At 36.7% G+C, this 21,005-nt stretch overlaps 1 protein-coding gene across 4 annotated transcripts in view; it reads right to left on the reverse strand.

Moving 5' to 3' along the window:
- The window catches only part of Kiaa1328 (KIAA1328 ortholog), a 213,855-nt gene that overhangs the window by 189,531 nt on the left and 3,319 nt on the right, over positions 1-21,005 (reverse strand). For 3 of the 4 annotated variants that reach the window (XR_009589873.1, XM_021649075.2, XM_060377583.1), the window contains exons 2-4: positions 17,004-17,039; positions 16,260-16,402; positions 11,353-11,447 (exon numbers count right to left, since the gene is read on the reverse strand). Coding sequence is in view for 3 of the 4 variants with exons in the window: in XM_021649075.2 (XP_021504750.1) it covers positions 11,353-11,447; positions 16,260-16,402; positions 17,004-17,039 (274 nt within the window). In the remaining variant the exon portion in view is untranslated. The remainder of the gene's footprint in view (positions 1-11,352; positions 11,448-16,259; positions 16,403-17,003; positions 17,040-21,005) is intronic. The other variant, XM_060377584.1, reaches the window with a different exon arrangement.

Raw genomic sequence — 21,005 nt, forward strand, 5'->3', positions numbered from 1 at the left:
TCATTAGACTTAATGTAATTACATGTGCTTACCTACTTGTTTTGCGCTTACTTTTCTAAAATTTCTTTTCCATTTCTAAATACAGAACAAGTTTTTTCTTTTTAAAAATTATTTTTTTATAAGTTACAATTTATTCACTTTGTATCCCAACTGTAGCCCCCTCCCTCTTCTTCACCCATGCCCCTCTCCAAGTCCACTGATAAGGGAGGTCCTCCTTCCCTTTCCATTTGACCCTATCCTATCAGGTCTCATCAGGACTGGCTGCATTGTCTTCCTCTGTGGCCTGGTAAGACTGCTCCTCCCTCAGGGGAAGGTGATCAAAGAGCAGGCCACTGAGTTCATGTCAGAGACAGTCCCTGTTCTCATTACTAGCTACCCACTTGGACACTGAGCTGCCATAGACTATATCTGTGCAGGGTTATCTCAATGAATGGTCCTTGGTTGGAGTATCAGTCTCAGAAAAGATTCCTGTGCCCAGAGTTTTCTTTTCCTTTTTTTTTTTTTTCTTTCTTTCTTTCTTTTTTTTTCCCTCTATTTGTGGAGCTCCTGTCCTCTCCAGGTCTTTTTATCTCCCCCTTCTTTTATAAGATTCCCTACACTCTGCCCAAAGTTTGGCTGAGTCTCAGCATCTGCTTTGATACCCTGCAGGGTAGAGTCTTTCAGAGTCTAATAACAAAACATTAAAATTAGGTTATATGCCATAGAACTATAACATTTACTAATTTTAAAGGGGAAAAAAACAAATTTACAATGGATACATCTCCATTGTAAATCTCTACCTCAACCAGATTCAGCAAAAGGCACATCACTTCTGTTATAGTCTTGCTATAAATGTAGACCTTGAATCTTACTAAGAGAAAACAGACAAATCCATATTTAGGAAAATTCTACAAAATATATGGCTGCTACTCTTCAAAAGTGACAAGCATAGCTCTCTGCTCCACCCTGTTCCAGAGACAGACAGATGTTTTTGTGCAGTGCCAGCCTTGTCCCTTAGACATGATCATGAAGGTCCAGTACTGGACACCTGGTTACCAGGGCTGCCTTCATCTCTGGCAAAGTGGAGATTGTTGCCATCAATGACCCCTTCATTGACCTCAACGACATGGTCTGCATATTCCAGTATGACTCTACCCACAGCAAGTTCAAAGGCACAGTCAAGGCTGAGAATAAGAAGCTTGTCATCAACAGCAAACCCATCACCATCTTCTAGAAGCGAAATCCCGTTAGCATCAATTTGGGTGATGCTGGTGCTGCTATTACTATGACACAAATCAAAGTAACACAGTATAATAGAAAGCACAAAACTTAAGACCAATCCCTCTTATAACCTTTGCTATAAAAACTCAAAACAGCAAATCAAACTGTTTCATATATAAAAATAATCATAACAAATAAGGCTTACAATAAGAATGCAGGCTAATTCAACATGCAAAATTCAGTCAATGTAACCCACAACATTGTAGGATAAAGAACATCTGTATACTAACTGACACCAAAAACGAAACAACAAAAACAGTTAACAAAATCTATTAGGCAGGAACTGGTAACAGTCCTTTTCTCATCTATGCAAACAATTCAGTAATGCTACTGTGAAAGACTTTCTGAAGCCATATAATTCCATAACTGCAACAATAATTCTCTCTCCTAACGCTTTCTAGAGAAAGCTCCTACACGTATCCTTTCTTCACATACAAATAAATACTAGACACCTAAGGGAACCCCCTTAATTTACTTGAAATCCATGTCAACTTGTCCCTTACCATATTCTTTCATAAACAACATAATTCATCACTGTAACTTCTTTTTGTTGTATGTAGTCTTCATTAGCCTCTAAATTTTGGTTTACCTCTGCACACTAATTTTTTAATGGTATTAATGGAAGTGAGAAAGTTCTCTAAATATATGTAGATTATTACAGAAGCACCCATAGATTATTAACTAATAGTAGAAATTTCAAAGTGTTTTTTATTTCTTACCTGCTAACACAATTTTGATCACTCATATTCAACCATGAATGAGGGATTTATTTTAATTATCTATGCTGTCTAATCATCATGCCTTTCTATAAATAAATTTCAAAAATTCTCTGGAGTAACACCAGCAGGTTTGTATGACAGCTGAAACTCCTTACACGTGCTCTCCCAAACATCTTTTTTTAAAAAATTCTTTATTAATTACATTTTATTCACTTTATATCCCCCCTGTGGTTCCCTCCCTAATCCCGTCCCAATCCCTCCCTTCCTCCACCCTCTGCATGCATGCCCCTCCCCAAGTCCTCTGATAGGGGAGGTCTTCCTGTCTTCTTTTCCTTCTTTCTGATCCTAGTCAATTAGGTCTCATCAGGAGTGGCTGCATTGTCTTCTTCTGTGGCCTGGTAATGCTGCTTCCCCCTCAGGGGAGGTAATTAAAGAGCAGGCCAATCAGTTCATGTCAGAGACAGTCCCTGTTCATATTCAATGGAACCTACTTGGATACTGAACTGCTATGGGCTACACCTGTGTAGAGGTCTTAGGTTATCTCCATGCATAGTCTTTGGTTGGAGTATAGTCTCAGGAAAGACCCCTGTGCTCAGATTTTTTTGGTTCTGTTACTCTCCTTGTGAAGTTCCTGTGCTCTCCAGATCTTACTGTTTCCCACTTCTTTCCTAAGATTCCCTGCACTCTGCCCAAAGGTTGCCCATAAGTCTCAGCATCTGCATTGATAGTATGCAGGGCAGAACCTTTCAGAGGTCCTCTGTGTCAGGCTCCTGACTTGTTCCCCCTTTTCTCCTTCTTCAGATGTCCATCCTCTTTGCCTTTCTGGACAGAAATTGAGCATTTTAGCAAGAGTCCTTCCTCTTGATTAGTTTCTTTAGGAATACAGATTTTAGTAGGTTTATCCTATATTGTATGTCTATATGAGTAAGTATATACCGTGTGCATCTTTCTGCTTCCAGGATAGCTCACTCAGGATGATCTTTTCCAGATCCTACCATTTACCTGCAAATTTCATCATTTCCTTGTTTTGTTATTGCTGAGTAATATTCCATTGTGTAGATATACCACAATTTGTGCATCCATTCCTCCACCGAGGGACATCTGGGCTGTTTCCAGCTTCTGGCTATTACAAATAAGGCAGCTACAAACATGGTTGAGCAAATGTCTTTATTGTGTACTTGAGCCCCTTTTGGATATATGCCTAGGAGTGGTATAGCTGGGTCTTGAGGAAGTGCTATTCCTAGTTGTCTGAGAAAGCGCCAGACTGATTTCCAGAGTGGTTGTACAAGTTTACATTCCCACCAGCATTGAAGGAGGGTTCCCCTTTTCCACAACCTCTCCAGCATGTGTTGTCTCTTGAGTTTTTGATCTTAGCCATTCTGATGGGTGTAAGGTGAAATCTTAGGGTCGTTTTGATTTGCATTTTCCTGATGGCTAATAAGGTTGAGCATTTCTTTAAGTGTTTCCCTGCCATTCGATATTCCTCTATTAAGAATTCTCTGTTTAGCTCTGTTCCCCATTTTTTAATTGGATTACTTGATTTGTTGCTGTTCAACTTCTTTAGTTCTTTATATATACTGGATATTAGTCCTCTGTTAGATATAGGGTTGGTGAAGATCCTTTCCCAATCTGAACGCTGTCGTTTTGTTCTGACGACAGTGTCCTTTGCTTTACAGAAGCTTTTCAGTTTCATGAGGTTCCATTTATTGATTGTTGCTCTTAGAGCCTGTGCTGTTGGTGTTCTGTTCAGGAAGTTGTCTCCTGTGCCAATGAATTCAAGGCTCTTCCCCACTTTTTCTTCTAAGCGGTTTAGTGTGTCTGGTTTTATGTTGAGGCCTTTGATCCACTTGGACTTTAGTTTTGTGCAGACACCCAAACATCTTAAAGACATATGTAAGGTTGCTAAATATTCTGATACTTCCCCCATTTGCCATTTTTTTTTTTGACATGTGGTCTCACTCTTTACTTGAGGCTGGCCTTGAACTCACAAATCTGCCTAACTCTGCCATCTGAGTTTCCCACCATACTTTGATCTTTAATACCCTAGGCATGTCATATCCGCTTATCAACACAACTGCCTTTATATTCTGTTTGAATTGACTCATTTTTCTAGCCTATTATGTCAATATAAATTTTAATTCATATACTTTACTCACATGTACATTTTTAGGCATCTTTCCTTTTTGTTTTTTAAATGAAAATCATTTTAGTGCAAAAAACTTAAAAATAAAAAACATCACACAATTACTACAACATAAGTACTCAAATAAGCATTTGCCCAGACCCACGTCTTTATTCTCAATGAAGACCCACACCGTTATAAGTCCTTCTGAATCTGTGGAGCTCTGCTTTGGATTTTACATCTCCACTATTAATTACATTTTTAGGGTCTTATCTACCACAAAATCAAAACAAAATCCATAACAGTGTTAAAATTAGAAAACAATTAGCTTTATATTCTCTTTTGTAACTCATGTCTTATCTGCACTGTCTTTCCTCAATACCTAAATCTCACTCTTTTTGTACATATATAAGAGATCACCAGTTACAACTGCACACATATACAAGTTATAGGCTAGGATCCACATATGAAGGCAAATATGCACATTTTCTCTGAGCTCATGTTATAGAGCATCAGTAGAGATATTAAACAGGAGGTTCACATACAGAGTCTTTATGTGGCTCTAAGATACAAGTATATTTTCCCACATAACATTACCAAAGTCAAGACCCTATTTCAGTAAAAGAGGAGATGTGAGGCTTGGAATAGCTCTTGTAAAGATGATTTAAACCTCAAAAGAAATATTTAAAAAATAAGCTAATACTATATCTTTATATTATAAAACAGTCTGTAACTGAAAAAAAAAACTATTACTTCTTCTGCGGGCTTGCTGAGAGCTAATGAATTCTATATCCTTCTGAAAGTATGCTGTCAACGGTCAGTGGTGGGTGCCAAGGAATCTAAGTGACTTGGCAACTTTGACAATGCCAACAAATTTGCCTCCACACCAAAGCTTAAGTAGGGGTACTTAAACATGTCACAGAAATACATCATTTTCCTAACGCTTCTGTCACTTTTCTCCATTTGGTTTGACCTTACACAAGGTAAATGTAATCCTTCATGGCTAATTTTTTTCTGAAAAGATATAAATTAAGACAACTCTTAAAACCTCAGACTAATCATTTTCTATTAATACTTTGTCATTATTCTCTATTTAATCAAAATTGAGGCTATTGATTCAAAAATGATATACTAGACAAGGCAAGCAAAACACAAAAGCAGCAGATTTTGCCTTACTTTGTATGACTTGATTTGTAAAGCAAAGTTTTCTCATGAATAAGCAACTACATTTAAACATCTTTTTTATAAAGAACACAATTTTTTCTCTTCAGAATAAAAGTTGGGCTTTCATTTCCTCTCCCCTCATTTTACTTTTTATTTTCTTCTTGAATAATGAGTAGGATTGGGGACAGTCAAAATCTGAATAGTATAAGAGATGACATCTGCACAGAGTGGGTTGCTCACAGCAGGGGACCAGAGCCCAGGGAGGTGTAAAAGAATATCCACACAAAGGGCTAGTAGAAGGTGGAACTCAGGCAGGTAAAAAGAGAATCATGGGGAGATAGCTAGCACCAAATGCTGTCCTAGGACCTACGAAGGGTGAGATGAAGTAGGACATAGTGGTGAGCTAGAATGGAGACTCAGATCCCAAGCATGATGGGAGATCCATTCAGGGTTTGAAGGCAGATGTTGATAACGGATAGCCAATAAGTGTTCACAAGAAATGAGCCTGAGGCGGGGTATCATAACATAGGGAGCTCAGTAAAACACTCAGTGGGCATCCCTGTGTGCAGTATCGGAACCCAGACAAAAAGAACAGAGTTAGCATCAAGAAAGCACAGGCTTCGATGGTATAGTGACAGCCTGTGAAGGTGAGTCAGGAGGATACACTCACTTAGGGGTGGCATGGCATGGAATCACACCCTAAGCAGAAGAAAGAGAACATTCAAATAGTAAGAAAAGATCAAATCAAAAACAGAAACAAAACAAACAAACAAACAAACAAACAAACAAAAAACCAGAAGGGAGAGAGGAAAACAAAAGCAGAGAGTAGCTGAAACCAATGTGCACTATAAACAAGGAAAAGAAGGTATCCATGGAGAGGGACTGGTGGACTGAAAAAGGAAGGCTTATTTTCAGTACAAGGAATGACAACAAAGACAAACCCTTAGACACATGCAAGATAATAACACAAAGACACCAAGAAAACAAAACAAAGAAAAAGAGCTCCTCACTGAAAGCTAAAATAGTTACAATCACAGGCATTTTAAAGCACTCTTAGACATTCATCAAGAACCACCACATCCTAGACTAGGAAACCATTTCAAAATGGTGTTTTTAACAGTTATTTGACCACTATAGAACAAAAGTAAAACAACAGAAAATCATTAAACTCCTGGAAATTTTACAAGTGGAAGTGCGGAAGGAAATTATAAAGACTGCAGAGAGCTGAATGAAATGAACAGATAGTAAACCACGTGGCACAGTGAGAACATGTTGAGAAGACTGTTCACAGCACTGAGTTCTGACATGAAGAGACGTGTGCACACTCTCTAGATTCTGCTCACAGACGATAGGGAGAGAAGAGCAGAACAAGTCCAAAGCAATGACAAAGAAGGATATAACAACAATAACAGATTAAAAAAAATATCAATGAAATAAAGACTAGAAACATGGGGGATGGAAATCAATCCAACAGAAAGCTGGTTCTCTGAAAAAAAAGTCAATAAAATTGATAAGCGTAGCAAAGATAAAAGAGAGAAGATTCAAATCACTACTGTCAGAAATGAAGGATTACAGATACTGTGGTCATTAATGAAATAGTGAAAGAATACTATTAATTTTATGCTCACAAATTTGATAACTTGGAAGAAATGAAGCAATTTTAAAAAACTACAAACTCCTTGGGATGGAGAGATGCCTCAGTGGTTAAGAGCTTGGGATATTTATCCAGAGGACCATAGATTTGATTTTCAACACTCACCTGTAACACCAGGTCCAGGGGACCTAATGCCCTCTTCTGGCCTCCATGGGTACCAGGCACACAAAGAGGTACAGAAACGAATATGGGCAACACACCCATAAACATAAAATAGTAAAATTTAAAAATACCCTAAAAACTCACAAAGTTTAATCAAGATAAACTAGACAATGTGAATAATCTTAAAACCATTAAACAAACTAAAATTTTAATTTAAAAATACTTTAAAAAGAAATCTTCAGGCCTTTACCATTTCACTGGAGAATACTAACAAACATTTAAGACCTAACATCACTTAAAAACAGGCTTGATGGCACATACATATAACCCCAGCACTTGGGGGCAAAGGCAGGAAGCTTTCATATTCGAAGCCAAACTCAGCTAAATACAGAGAGAGAGATAAGAGAATATATGTGTCCCTCTAAAATGTAAAATCAAATCCAACCAAACACCAATTTTCTATACTTTCTTCCAGATAATATGAGGGAAATATTGCCCATTATATATAATGATACTACTGTTACCATAACACAAATCAAAGTAACATAGTACAAAAGAAAGTACAAAACTTAAGATCAAGCCCTCTCATGAACTTTGGTATAAAAATTCAAAACAGCAAATCAAACTGTTTCATATATAAAACTAATCATAACAAATAAGACTTACAATAAGAATGCAGGCTAAGTCAACATACAAAATTCAGTCAACATAACTCACAACATTGTAGGATAAAGAACATCTGTATACCAACTGACAAAACAAAACAAAAACAACAGTTAACAAAATCTAATGGACAGGAACTGGTAATGTGATATACACATGGAGCTTCGCAGAAGCTCAGGAATTTGGAGCCAGACTAGGTAACACAGTGAAATCCCTTTTCTTAAAAAGAGGGGGGTAAAAGGGACTAGAAATAGAGAGCAACTTTTTCAATACCATAAGGCACCTACAAAAATATCTATAGTCAACATTACTGAAGACATTAATAAAAACCGAACACCTAAAATAAAAATCACTGCAAAGATGTCACCTCTTACCATTTTTATTTACATAGCACTGAAAAGTTGAACCAGCACCCTAAGAGGAAAAGATATACACTGCAAGGAATATAATGCATGTGTTTCTATTTGCAAATGGCATGATTGTGAACAGAGAAGAATCCCACGAATCAACAGCCAAACACTCAGACTTTATCAGTAAATTCAATAAAGTTGTTTGAATTAAGATCAAAATACAAAATACAAAGCTCATTCACATGTCTATATACTATGAACAAAAACATAAAAGCCAAAAATAAAAACCAAATTACCATTTACGATTGCTTCTAAAGATTAAATATTTATGCTTAAATATGAGAAAACTTATATAACATCTACATCTTAAAAGTTTAAAACAGCTACTGAAGAAATTAAACACTCAAGTAATTAGAGACATACTGTGATGACAGATTTTTTTCTTGACCCCAAAGAGAATTTACTTTTACTAGACTTTGCAGTCAAGTTAATAACATGCCCTAGGATCATTTAAGTCTAAGTTCTGGGCTTGCTATCTTACTGAGTATGCAGCATGTTCAAGTTTAGCCAGCCTTTAAGAGAGCAATGCAACCAACCTACATGTGCCTTAAATTTCCCATGAAATCAGCTCTTACAGCCTAAGCTAAATGCATAGCTTTAACCTTAAGTTACATATTCTTCCATGCCCCAACCTAAAATAATGTACATATGTGCAGTGCTAATCAAACGTTTACGAAAACAGCCAAAATGTAAAAAACAACTTTAAACAAAGCACTCTACTCAGTATAAAGGCTTTCTATTCTGTACACGTACAGTAATAAAGGCAAAGGGACAAGCAGGCTGATCAGTGAAAAACAGGAACCCAGAATGAGGCCCATACATATATGCACCCATTGGTTTCTAACAGAAACACACAAAGATTCCTATAAATGAACATCTATAAAATCAAACAAAAAAAACTTAATTTAGACATGCACGATACAAAAACCAACTAAAATGGATCATTGACTAAAAATGTTAAAAGCTTTTATACTATGGAAGATCCTGAGGATAATGGAGCAAGCCACAGAGAAGGAAGAAAGTATTTTATACTATATATCCAACAACAACAACAAATCTATATTTAGAACATATAAACAACGCTCAAAACTCAATAAAAATGTCCAAAGATTCTGGTATAATAGGGCCAAAAGAATGCACCTAGATTCAGTGAAGATATAGACAGGAATAAGAACATGAAATAATGTCCACAAAAAGACAAACTAACTAAGACATCACTAAATGCCCGTGAGATTCCTAAAATTAAAACTATACAAATGTGGAAGCCAGAATTCAGAACACTTAGATTTCTTACATTGTTGATGGGAATGTAAAATGCTACAACTTTTTTGGAATGTGGGTTCTTACAAAATCGAACAGGCTTAATCCCAAAGAAATCAAATATTCATGTGCAAATTAAAAACTATACGTGAATATTCATAGCAATTTCATTTGTAACTGTCAAAAACTGGAAAGTATTCCAGTGTTTTCCAACAGATGGTTACTCAATCCAGCACCTCTACACTAAAAGGAATACAATAAAAAAGAAAAAAATACTGACAGACATACAATTTGAATACCTTCAAAGAATTATGACAAGTAAAATGAATTAATCTCAAAAACACTCACACACTATCTGATCTCATTTATTTAGTTTTCTTGACATACTGCAATTATAGCGATAGAGAGGAGATTAACAGGAGTTTTGGGTCAAGGAGAAGGGTAGAAAATAAAGCATCTGTGCTGAGGCTGGGTTGATGGATCAGAGGTTAAAAGTGCTTGCTGCTCTTCCAAAACACCTGAGTGCGATTCCCAGCACCCGTATCTGGTGAATCACAACTACCTGTGACTGCACATCTAAGGAAGCCAACATTCTTCTCTGGATTCCAAGAACACCTACATATATGTGCACACACACAAAATTTTTAAGTGCAAATAAAGAGGTAAATACTTGCCTACCACATACAATTCCCAGACCCTCAAACAACAACAACAAAAATGCACAATCCTTGTAAAGGAACTATTTAGAATTTTGACTGTGAGGATTGTAAGTAAATCTATAATGAATATATGTAAAACTGGTGATCTCTGACCTGACAAATTCTGTGAATATCAGTTTTCTGGTTGTAATATTATACTGTAAGTGATCAAAATATTACCATCAGTGGATACTGGATAAAGGGTGGATAAGTTCTCTTCATATTTATAACAACTGCAATAAAATCTACAGTTGTCTCAGAATAAAAGGTTATTTTTTAAGGGATGAAAAAAAGGCCATCTTTCTACTTCATTTTATTTCTGTGATTCTTAGAGTCCTGTATTAGAATAAAATTCAGTTTATGAAGTTTGATACTAATAAAAAAAGAAATACTGACATAAATAGGGCTGAAGGAAAGCTCATTCTTCAATAAGGATTCCACTGTAATAATAAATATAAAACCATTTTGGAAAATATAAAGTAGCTGTTAGAGTACCATGCAATAGTGGATGCAGGCACACTCCTTAGATGTATCTTGCTATAATGGTAAATATTTCAAAGCAAAAGTACATTTGAATAGTCCCAATGAATCACCCCTACAATACTGCTATGGTTTTAATACACATTGTCCAAAGTCCTTAAGTTAAAGGCTTGGTCCCCAAGTGGTAGTAATTTTATGAGATGAGGCCTTGTAAAAAGGTGTTAGGACATTGGGATAAGCACTTGAAGGTGAGTGTTTGGGCAATACAAAATCTTTTTTTTCCCCACATCTGTTTCCATTAGACTAATAGCATCTAATAGCATAGCATAATGACATTGTCTTAGAGTGTTTTACTGCCATGAAGGGACACCATGACCATGACAACTCTTATTTAAAAAAAAAAAAAAAAAAAAAAAGCATTTCATTGAAGGTTGCATATAGTTTCAGAGGTTGAGTCCATGATCCGCACAGCAGGAAGCACAGAAGCACACAGACAGACATGGTGCTGGAGAAGAAGCCAGGAGCTCTATATCCAGATCTGTAATAACAGAGGCAGCCACCAGGCCTGGCTTGAGCTTCTGAAATCCTAAAGCCCACCCCCAGTAGCACTCTTCCTCTAAAAAAGCAGCACCTACTCTGACAGGGCCACACCTCTGGGTCCCTTCAAACTGCGCCACTTCCTGGTGACCAAGCATTCAAGTCTATGAGCCCAGGGGTACTATTCTTGTTCAAACAACCACAGACATCAAATATATTAGCAATATTCTGCTCTCAAAATGAGTTGTCTCACCGGTGCATCCCATATAAGATCTTGTCTCACCTGGCCAGTTCTTTAATTAAGTTGGCAATGCGTCTTTTGTCTTCAAGACATAAATCTTTCAGTGATGCACTCTTCATTCCTCCCTTGCAGAAACTCTACAATAAAACATCTTTTGGTTAACTTTACTAAAAATAATTTTAAGTACTTTCTGAGAAATTTATCAAATTAAACATGGAAAGTAAAATTTCTTAGAAATCATTTATCTGGTTGATTACTATCCACATTTTTCATTTAAACCTACTGTGAATTCCAGACATGCTAGAAAACTGATAGCAAACCAGACAACACCGTGGAATTTACAGAGAAATGGAATGAAAAGACACGTCTGCTAAGTACTAGAGAACGTCTGCCTTTCCCATAGTGAATGTTAGGGTGACACTTACCTCTGGAAGACACTGAGAATCTCTAACACTGTAGCCCCAAAACGGTTTAAGGCACATAAAGGCTAGCTAGGAGATACTAGTTGTTGATTTTTAAAAAACCAGAATTCTTAAGGGCCAGATCTAAGAAAAACTAGAATTCGCCTCTAATGTTTTCACATGCCAAGAAAAAAATAAGTGCTTTTTACCTGCTACTCTATCTCATTTTCACAGCAGTGCAATTAGACAAACATGTTTCAATTCTTCATTGAGTTCACAGCTTGGCCAGGGTTATAGCAGCTAAGGAACAAGATGGAGCTAAGGAACAGACATGGATTCCAGGTTGTGCTCTTAAACACTATGGGGTTTTTTTGTTTGTTTGTTTGTTTTGTTTTGTTTTTCAGTGCTGTAGGGTCTCTCCAGTACTGTAACATGAAATTCAGGGAGTCACAAGAGAATAGGAACATTAGTTCCTCATTCCAGCATTTGTGCAATGGTCAAAGTAACTTACCATAACCTTTCACCTAACCAAAACAAGCAAAGATCCTTAAAATAAATCCTAGACATAGATAAGGTTAAAAAAAGGGGGAGAGGGCCCTAGAAATAAAGTAAATTTGGATTTTGGTATGATCAACTTAAGATGCCTTTAAAGACTTCCATGTGAAAACATTTGGGAAATTGGAAAGGTAAGTAACAGTAAGTCTGTCACTCCCATTAGAAATTCAGAGTTCAGTACTATCACGGGTGTCTTTGGTTTTTATAACTTCCTTCATATATTTACCATGCTTAATTTTTCTATAATGATATGTACAAATTAAGACAAAATATTAGTTTTTTTAAAACTCAGTTTAAAAATCAAAGCACTGGTATTCTTATAAATTTTTAATTAATATCATTTAAAGTAAATTTAAACTTAAATTGCTATTTAAAAAATACAAAAAGAGAATCAGAAGCATATAATATTGTAGGCAAACTTTTAAAGATGAGCATAAAGTCAATGTTAAAGACTGAAAAAGTCAAACTGGGGAACTTTGGAAACCCCATTTCTCCTTTGTCATCTGGTTCTCTGATAAACCCTGCTTCAGAAAAAACTAGATTGAGATCAAGGTTGTAGGAAAGAAAAAGAATGCAATCTTTCCTGTCTGCTTCCTGGTGCCTTCGATGCCATTCCTGTCTGTGTTAGTTACACAAGGACAACTGCTTCCAGTTCAATAATTGTTTCCAGAACTTAGAGAACTTGCTTTTCTGAGCTTCTGAGGGACAGACAGCAAAGCCAGTCAGGGGTGTAACTTGTCACAGAAGTCCAAGCTTCAAATTTAAGCCCATTCCCCTAAGTCTTATTTCTAAGTCTTATTAATTCAAACCTGTCCTTGTTCATCCAATCCTGGAAAGTTGTGGCTCTGTTTTACAGTTAATACTTCCTTGATACCTTACTGTTTCCTTTTGGGTTTTCCAGTACTTATGTAACAAGTTTTTTGTTTTGTTGTTTGCTTGTTTGTTTGTTTTACTTATTTATTTTCAAGACAGGGTTTCTCTGTGTAGCCCTGGCTGTCATGAAATTCACACTGTAGACCAGGCTGGACTCAAACTGAGGAGATTCACCTGCCTCTGCTTTCCACGTGCTGGGATTAAAGGCATGCATAACCATAAGATTTATTTATTTTTATTTTATGTGTATGATGGTTTCACCTGCATGTATGTTTATGCACCACATGTATTAAGTGTCCTCAGAGGCCAGAAGAGGGTATAAGATCATCCAGGACTGGAGTTACAGATAGTTGTTAGTCACTATACAGACACTGAGATTTCAACCTAGGTCCTCCAAAAGAGCAGCAAGTTCTCTGAAATGCTGATCCATCTCTCCAGTTACATCTCTCAGTTAAAATGACTGAGTACACGCTGACATATTAGTTAAAAGACATTTTATAATTACTATATACAGCATCAAGAATTCTCATGATTACACTAAAGAGCAAAAAACTTAGTCCTACAATACATATTATGTGAGTATTTATAAAATATTATATCAGTATTTATAAAGTTTATATGAGTATTTATAAAGTATATGAGTATTTATAAAGTTCCAAACATATAACAATAAACATTGCTTAAAATTAAAATACATCACTCTGTATAGGACAGGATTTTGAAAACTACACCTGAAAGCCAAATTTGGCTCACTATTTTGTAAATGAAAATTTACAATAAAACCCCACCAAGTCAATCATTTAAATTTCCTAAGATTCTTTTCATGTCACATGGGGTAAAGCTGGGTAATTGAGATGGAGGTTTATGGTCTCAAGCCAGAGAACAAGCCAGCACATGGCATTCCTCCATGCATTTTTTTTTAAGTTCCTGCTTAAGTACCTGTCCCATCTTCCTTCTTGGGCTGCGACCTGGAAGTGTGTGCTAAATAAACCCTTCCCAAGTTGCTTTTGGTCAGAGCATTTTATCACAGTCACAGAATAAAACCGGAAATTGTGCAAATGAAACGATATGATTGCTGAAAGAAGTGTAATTAGCAAATAGCTTTCATTTATGCTATTAATAAAATAATGTACCACAGTACTCACGCCAGCACCACTAATAGCAGAAACACTGAAACTTGCCATTTCTATTCCAAATGCCATTCAAAACAAAACACTGTTCTGCAGTTCACCACCAAATCCTGTTCACTACCAGATGAGCATTGGCAAAAGATATCAAAATGTCTCCACAATTAAACACTAGGAATTGTGAAACATTTCCTAATAGTCTGAAAGTAAATGTTTGGGGTATCTGGGGCTTTGTGGGGTGATGGCCACTAAAGCAACTTTGTGATTCTATAAACCAGTCACAGCACAGACAACACCTCAAAAACTGAGAATACCTGGTCAGAGGAAAAATCATTTACAAAACAAGCTGTTGTGTAGCTGTTTCCTCCAAAATGAAGTTATATTCCTCAGAAAGGAAAGACGCCTAAGACTCAGGATGCTACAAACCTCCCAGGGCTCAGAAGGGGCAGCTCAGAAAGTTATATCATTCCCCAAAATTCTAAAACAGGGCACAGCTTCTGACAAGAGTTGCTGCCTCCAAGTTGAGCGGAAACCTCCAGGACATAATGTTTCTGAGTTGTCACCCAGGGTGGGGTAGATTTGAGAGTAACCCAAGCTCTTGTAAGTAATCCCAGTAAATTCACTGATTCTGCAAGCTAGACTGAGATGAAATAGTTTCTTTAGTCTGTTGTTGGTGTCCTGTCTGAATGAATACCAGATTCATCATATCTTCTCAGAAAAAGTCACAAAACATAAGCAGAAGGAAGATTCTGCCCACGAGCTATAGATTACAAATGCTAATGTCAACTTTGGTTGAAGAAAGGAAACGGAGCAACAGTTATAGCATTACAATAAAGTGATTTTTACTTTTAAATAATTAAAACAAACAGAACAAAAAAGACATGTGCCAGAGGAATGGGCAGACACCATTATGAAGACAAAAAGGGGGCCAACCAGCCACTGGCTTATAAAAACCAAGAATTATTGTCACAGGAAGTAGTTCAATGGATAAAGAGTACTAGCTCTGTACGAGTTAGGATCCCCAAAGTCATATAAAAGCCAGGTGGGCAGTGGTAGCCAATTCTAATCCCAACAGTTGGAAAGCAGGGACAGAGAATCCCCTGGGAAAATAGGCTGGCAAGACTAGCCAGATTTGGCCTCTCTGGGTTCAACTTGATACCCTGACTCAAGAACCAAGTAAAGAGGAATTGAGGAAGAAAACTGATGTCAAGTTCAGCCCTCCACATACACCAATATATACATACATGGATAGGCACAACACATACATATGCAAAGGAAGTTTTGTTTTGTTTTTCAATAACACAGAGAAAAACAATTTTTAAGTCAATAACATTGAAAGTCACAATAATTCAGGCTCATTTTCTTTATACAAGCTTCGTTTTACTATAAAAGTATCAGCCATCAACAAATACATTTCTAAAAATAAAAACATAAAGATACCTAAGCATAAAAATAGTAAATTTGATTTATCAATCAATGCTAGAAAAAAAGAAAAATGTAAAATACATAAAATAAGATACATAGCACTACCCAGGATCACTAAAGGTTTTGTATCTTCTAAAGATACAAAAACAACTTTTTTTTTTAAGGTCTTGTGTTTTCATTGAGCAGTTTTTAGGCTAGGGAGATAGCTCGGTCAGAAGTGGCTGTCCCTCAAATGTAAGGACCCAAGTTCAAATGAGGACATAGCAGCATTGTCTGTAACTTGACCACTAGATGAGGAGGCTATAAAGGACAGAAACAGTGGATCACTAGAGCTTGACCAGGGTGAGGCCTAGATTCAATAAGAGACAAGAGACCTGTGTTATAAACAAAAACCCCCACTACAACCACCAAAACAACAAGAAAAACCCAACAAAGTACAGTGATAGAGAAGTAGAGGATAACCAACTTCTGGCTTGCATACATGCACACATAAGTGCACTCATGCCCCCCACATGCATACAACATGTATACACACAAAAACCCAAACAAATGAGAAAATATTACTGACCTGTTCAGTTACTGAATCTCCTGCACCTTTTAAAGACCCAATGCAGACGGAAGCGTCAGTCATCCTGGAAGTTTTAATTTTAACATCAACTTTTGGATTTCCCAACTTGAGTCTCGATCTTGTATTTCCTTCTGTGGAGATACCTAAGAATGTTCATTAAACAAAACTTCAGAATTTGATTTTCTTAATCTTTTCAATTTAAAACTCATGTGTGTCACAAGAAGGTTATCTTAAAGAAGTAATTCAATAATTCATTTAGGTACTATGAACATTTATAAGTTACATTAAAGGCAACAAATTACAACATATTGAGAAAACACGAAAAAAAATCAGGCTTTTCACCTAGAGTAACTGCAATGAGTCCACTTGATTACTCACTCATCCAACTGAACAGTCAATAAGCACACAGAGTGTTCTATTTAACCTGGATCAACTTTTTATATTTTCTTATGAGATATGAAATACAAATTTGCAAAAAGAATCTCTTCTCTTGAATAAATGAAACATTTTATGAACCATAAATGCTGACTTCCCCAGCCAGACAGACCCTAGGATGAGCCAGTGTTCCAAATTTTAAGAGGATCTAGTCAAATATTCAAAAACTTTGCTTTTTAAATTTGATTTTTGAAAAAGGTTTACGTTCAAGTGAATTATTCCATATCCAATTGCATATACAATGTTTAATTTTCTCCTAACATTTAAGAAACAATGGAAGCTTCCAGAACTTTAACATAGATGTCATACCTGGAACATAAACTACTGATTGTTCTTCATCAGAAACTATGGAAGATATCATGAAGGAAAATACTATAAAACATTACTAGAGATCCACTTGTTTTATACATCTATAATAAATCTTCATCTCTTTGACCTTATAATTTATAGCTTACTTTTAAAAAACTAGAAAATAAAAACAATGAGTATTTTTATAAAGGCAAAGTCATAACTTTATGTTTAGAAAAAATGTTGGAGGCCATGGTCCATGAATCTTTTCTCCACACTTGCTCCCAAATAGGATACTTTTGTGATTCATATTCTGCTATTATGCTGTTTTCCTTTTACAAACCATGGAGAAGCTGACAGCTATTTTAGGAATGAAGAATAAATAATTTCAAGATAGGCATTAGCTTTGAAGATCAAGCAATGTTTTAAGCCAAGTCAATCATACAAACACAAAGGCAATATTTACTCTTCTGTAACACATTCATAAAATGTCCCAAGATGTCCTACTATAGAAGTCATAAAAACAAAGTTTAGGACGGAGAGGAGAAATTCAGAAAAAAAATATACACTTTCTGTAGCAAATATATATAAATATATACATATATATATATATACATACATACACATAATAACATCTATAAAGTCAACATGAGAGTTAGTTACAAACTCAGGATTACATGGAAGGCCCCAATGAAGTTCTGTGGGCTACTAAAAGAAGCAAACCTAGTAAACAGGGAAAACAGATTTTATTGGGAGGAGCAGTTGGGAGCAGGAGAAGATGGAAGAAGGAACAAAATACATAGTCTGTATGTATGACATTGTAACAAAATACATACTATGTATGTATGACAATGTAATTTAGTAATAAATAAATATTTAAGCTCAGCGTCAAGCCTAGTATTGGAATCTTTTTCCATGGAACACTAACTGGAATTGCCTAGCAATATGCTGGGCTTGGTGATGCAAACCTATAATTCCATCAACTGGTGAGGCTAAGGTAGGAGGAGTTCAAGACCTACTTGGAGTACAGAATAAGTTCAAGGCCAGCCCGAGTTAAGACCCTGTCTCCAAGGAGGAGAGGGTGGGGAGTGTGAGCGGGGTAAGGGCTGAGGATGAAGAAGGCTTATCTGGCATAAGCAAGGCCCTAAGTTCTATCCCCCATACTAACAGAATAGTAGGGATTCTCTGATGAAACCTACTGTTTGAGCTACTGAATGGTTTCTCACAGCCCTCTGCAGCACATGTGCTATCTATCACAAGTTTAAGATGTTGATTGATAGGCTAGGTATGGTGGTACAGACCTATAATTGCAGCATTTAGGGAATGAAGGAAGAAGATCAAGAGATCAAAGCCAGCCTCCACAACATGAAACCCTTTCTCAAATAAATACATAAATTGTCCTATTTCCTAAAACACTGTGATGGAGCTTTGACAGTTTTGGAGAATTAGAATTACTACTCCAAAGAAGCTAACTTTGACTTCACCAACAACCAATTTCAAAATAGCTCTATGACATAAAATGGTATGGTCTCCTAAGCAAAGAAACCATTCTTTTATTCTATACACAGTCGGCACTCAATAAATGTTTGACGTTTCAAATGTTCTTGAAAAAAAAAAAAAAAACAGGAAAAAATCCAAGACAATAGTACAAAATAGGTTCCATAAAGAATGTTTTTAATTAGAAGATAAATACAGGATGTTCTCCAAGGATGTCCTGGAAAACATGTAACATTTTTTTAGATCATTCCACAACAGAACCTGCTCACAACTGGAAGAGAAGAGCTAGAGTGGAAATGGGCACCCTACTCTAAAAAGGAATTTTAATTCAGACCATGGCTGCTCTGTCAAGAGATCACATTCAAAGACTTTCTAGGTCTGTGTGATTCAGGTGTAATACAGATGTGCCTTTAAACCCAGGAGACAGAGGCAAGCAGATCACTGAAATCAAGGCCAGCCTGGTTCAGAACAAGTTTCAGGTAAAGAAAAGCTTAGGTCGAGGTGTGGTGGTAGAAGCCTTTAATCCCAGCACTCATGAGACAGAGACTGGCAGATCTCTGAGTTCTAGTCAGTTCTGTCCAGGCTTTGGGTTGAGTCTGTGAGTTGAGAGGCAATGCAGAGGAGATGAGTTCATGGCAGTTTGAGTTCATGCAATTCAGGTTTTACCTGGGGAATTTTTACAGAGGCTGAAGAGAGAACAAGCTAGACACAGATGAAGATAGAATGAGCCAGAGATTGAGGAGACAGAAGATTAGAACTGATTGCAGAGCTCTTCAGTGAGAAACTGAGATAAACCAGACTGAGTAAGTCAGCTTAGAGAGGAGTATGAGCCAGAGCAGCTAATTAAATCAGTTAGCCAGAGTTCAGAAAGAACTAGAAAGGGTGAGCTTATTCAGCAGTAAGTCTCAGAGCTGAAAACATTCTACCTCTAGGTTAGCAGGTGGAGACCGGAAGCTGAAGCCTGCTAGTTCTAGGCCTACAGAAAATAAGATTGTATGGAAGCTGGATGCTTCCAGGACTAGACCTGGAAGGTTAGCAAGGGCAATAAGCCTCCATGACAGTACTTCAGGCAAAGAAAGGTTACCTCAACACAACTCAGCTTCAAAAGCTCAAGCAAGTATTTCTCCCTTTCTCCTCCTTCAATCCTGACATACTTCCACCATTCTTATTCTCAGTTAATAATCTACTTCCTATTTCCTTAAGAAAACAACCCATGAAGACCTCCCCACTCTCCCTTCTTGCAACAGAAGTGTTCATATCCTGATCTAAAGGCAATGGAGCCCTTATACATGCAAATGAACACACATACACACACACACACACACACACACATCTCTTCCTATTAAGTATTCCTATTAGCATCTAAAAATGTACTAGTTTTTCACTTTTTTCAAAAAAGGAAAAAAAAAAATCCTTAGCCCTGCATCCCTTCACTGCACTACTTTCTGCCCTTTACAGCAAAACTGCTCGGAAGAGACTTTCCAATGTCTCCAGTTCCTCTGCTGCTAATTAGTCATGAGCCTATCGAAATCAAGCTTTCACTGTCAACCCAATAAAGCTCTTTCTAATGCCCCATATTGGTAAACCTATCAATTAATTAGTATTTGATATAAATGAGCACTCATCAACATTTCTTTACTTAGCTTCAAAGATACTGCACTCAGAATTTTCCTATGAATTTTATAACAATTCCTGCTCCTTCCCCTTCAACTCCTTCTACTCTAGCCATTCCTTGTCACTTCAGAGAGTCCCCAGGACCTGATTTGGAGGCTTTTTTTTCTTTCTTTCTTATTCTACTAGAGATCTATTCAATTCTCCAGTATTGAAGTACTTTCAGTGAGCTGATTTCTGCCAAATTAATCTTCAGCAAAAGCCAATCTGCTAAAGTTAACACTGACAGTTAGATACACAAAAGAGACCTCAGATTCAGTAAGTCCACTACAAAAGTCCCTACATTCATCTCAAAGGCCACTCCTCACATAGCCTTTCCCATACTCTAGCTGCCCAAACCAAAACCAAAATGTAAGAGTTATTCTTGACTTTAATTTTCTATCTCACATTCAGAAAATTCTGTTGGCATAACTTACAACATGTACCTATAGCCCAACAACTTCTGACCAACAATGTTAAACAAATCCAATCACCAGGATGACTGCCATTGCCTCCTAACAGCCCTCTCTTGTTTTCACACAGAACTCAACATTCTACTTTTTACACAGTCCAAACATTTAAAAACTCTGTGTCATTCCTATTCAGAATAAAAGTCTTAAGTAGTTACAAGGTCTACAATGCTCCGGATCTGATCCTTTCCTTTTATCTCTGTCCTCCTTTCTTGATACACTCCCCTTCACTCTTAGCATCCTTTGTTAGTGACAACATAAGCCCCTGTGTTGGAGCTTTTGCATTTTTTATTTCTTCAGCTAGATAGCGTTTTCTCAAAATCTTCATTCTTATTATCTTTAGGCTTTGGTCATATATTATTTTTTGACTGAGGCCTTCATTGCCTAACCACATAGGTACTTAAAA

This window comes from Meriones unguiculatus, chromosome 2 (assembly GCF_030254825.1).
Source record: "Meriones unguiculatus strain TT.TT164.6M chromosome 2, Bangor_MerUng_6.1, whole genome shotgun sequence".
In the NCBI taxonomy this organism is placed as follows: domain Eukaryota; kingdom Metazoa; phylum Chordata; class Mammalia; order Rodentia; family Muridae; genus Meriones; species Meriones unguiculatus.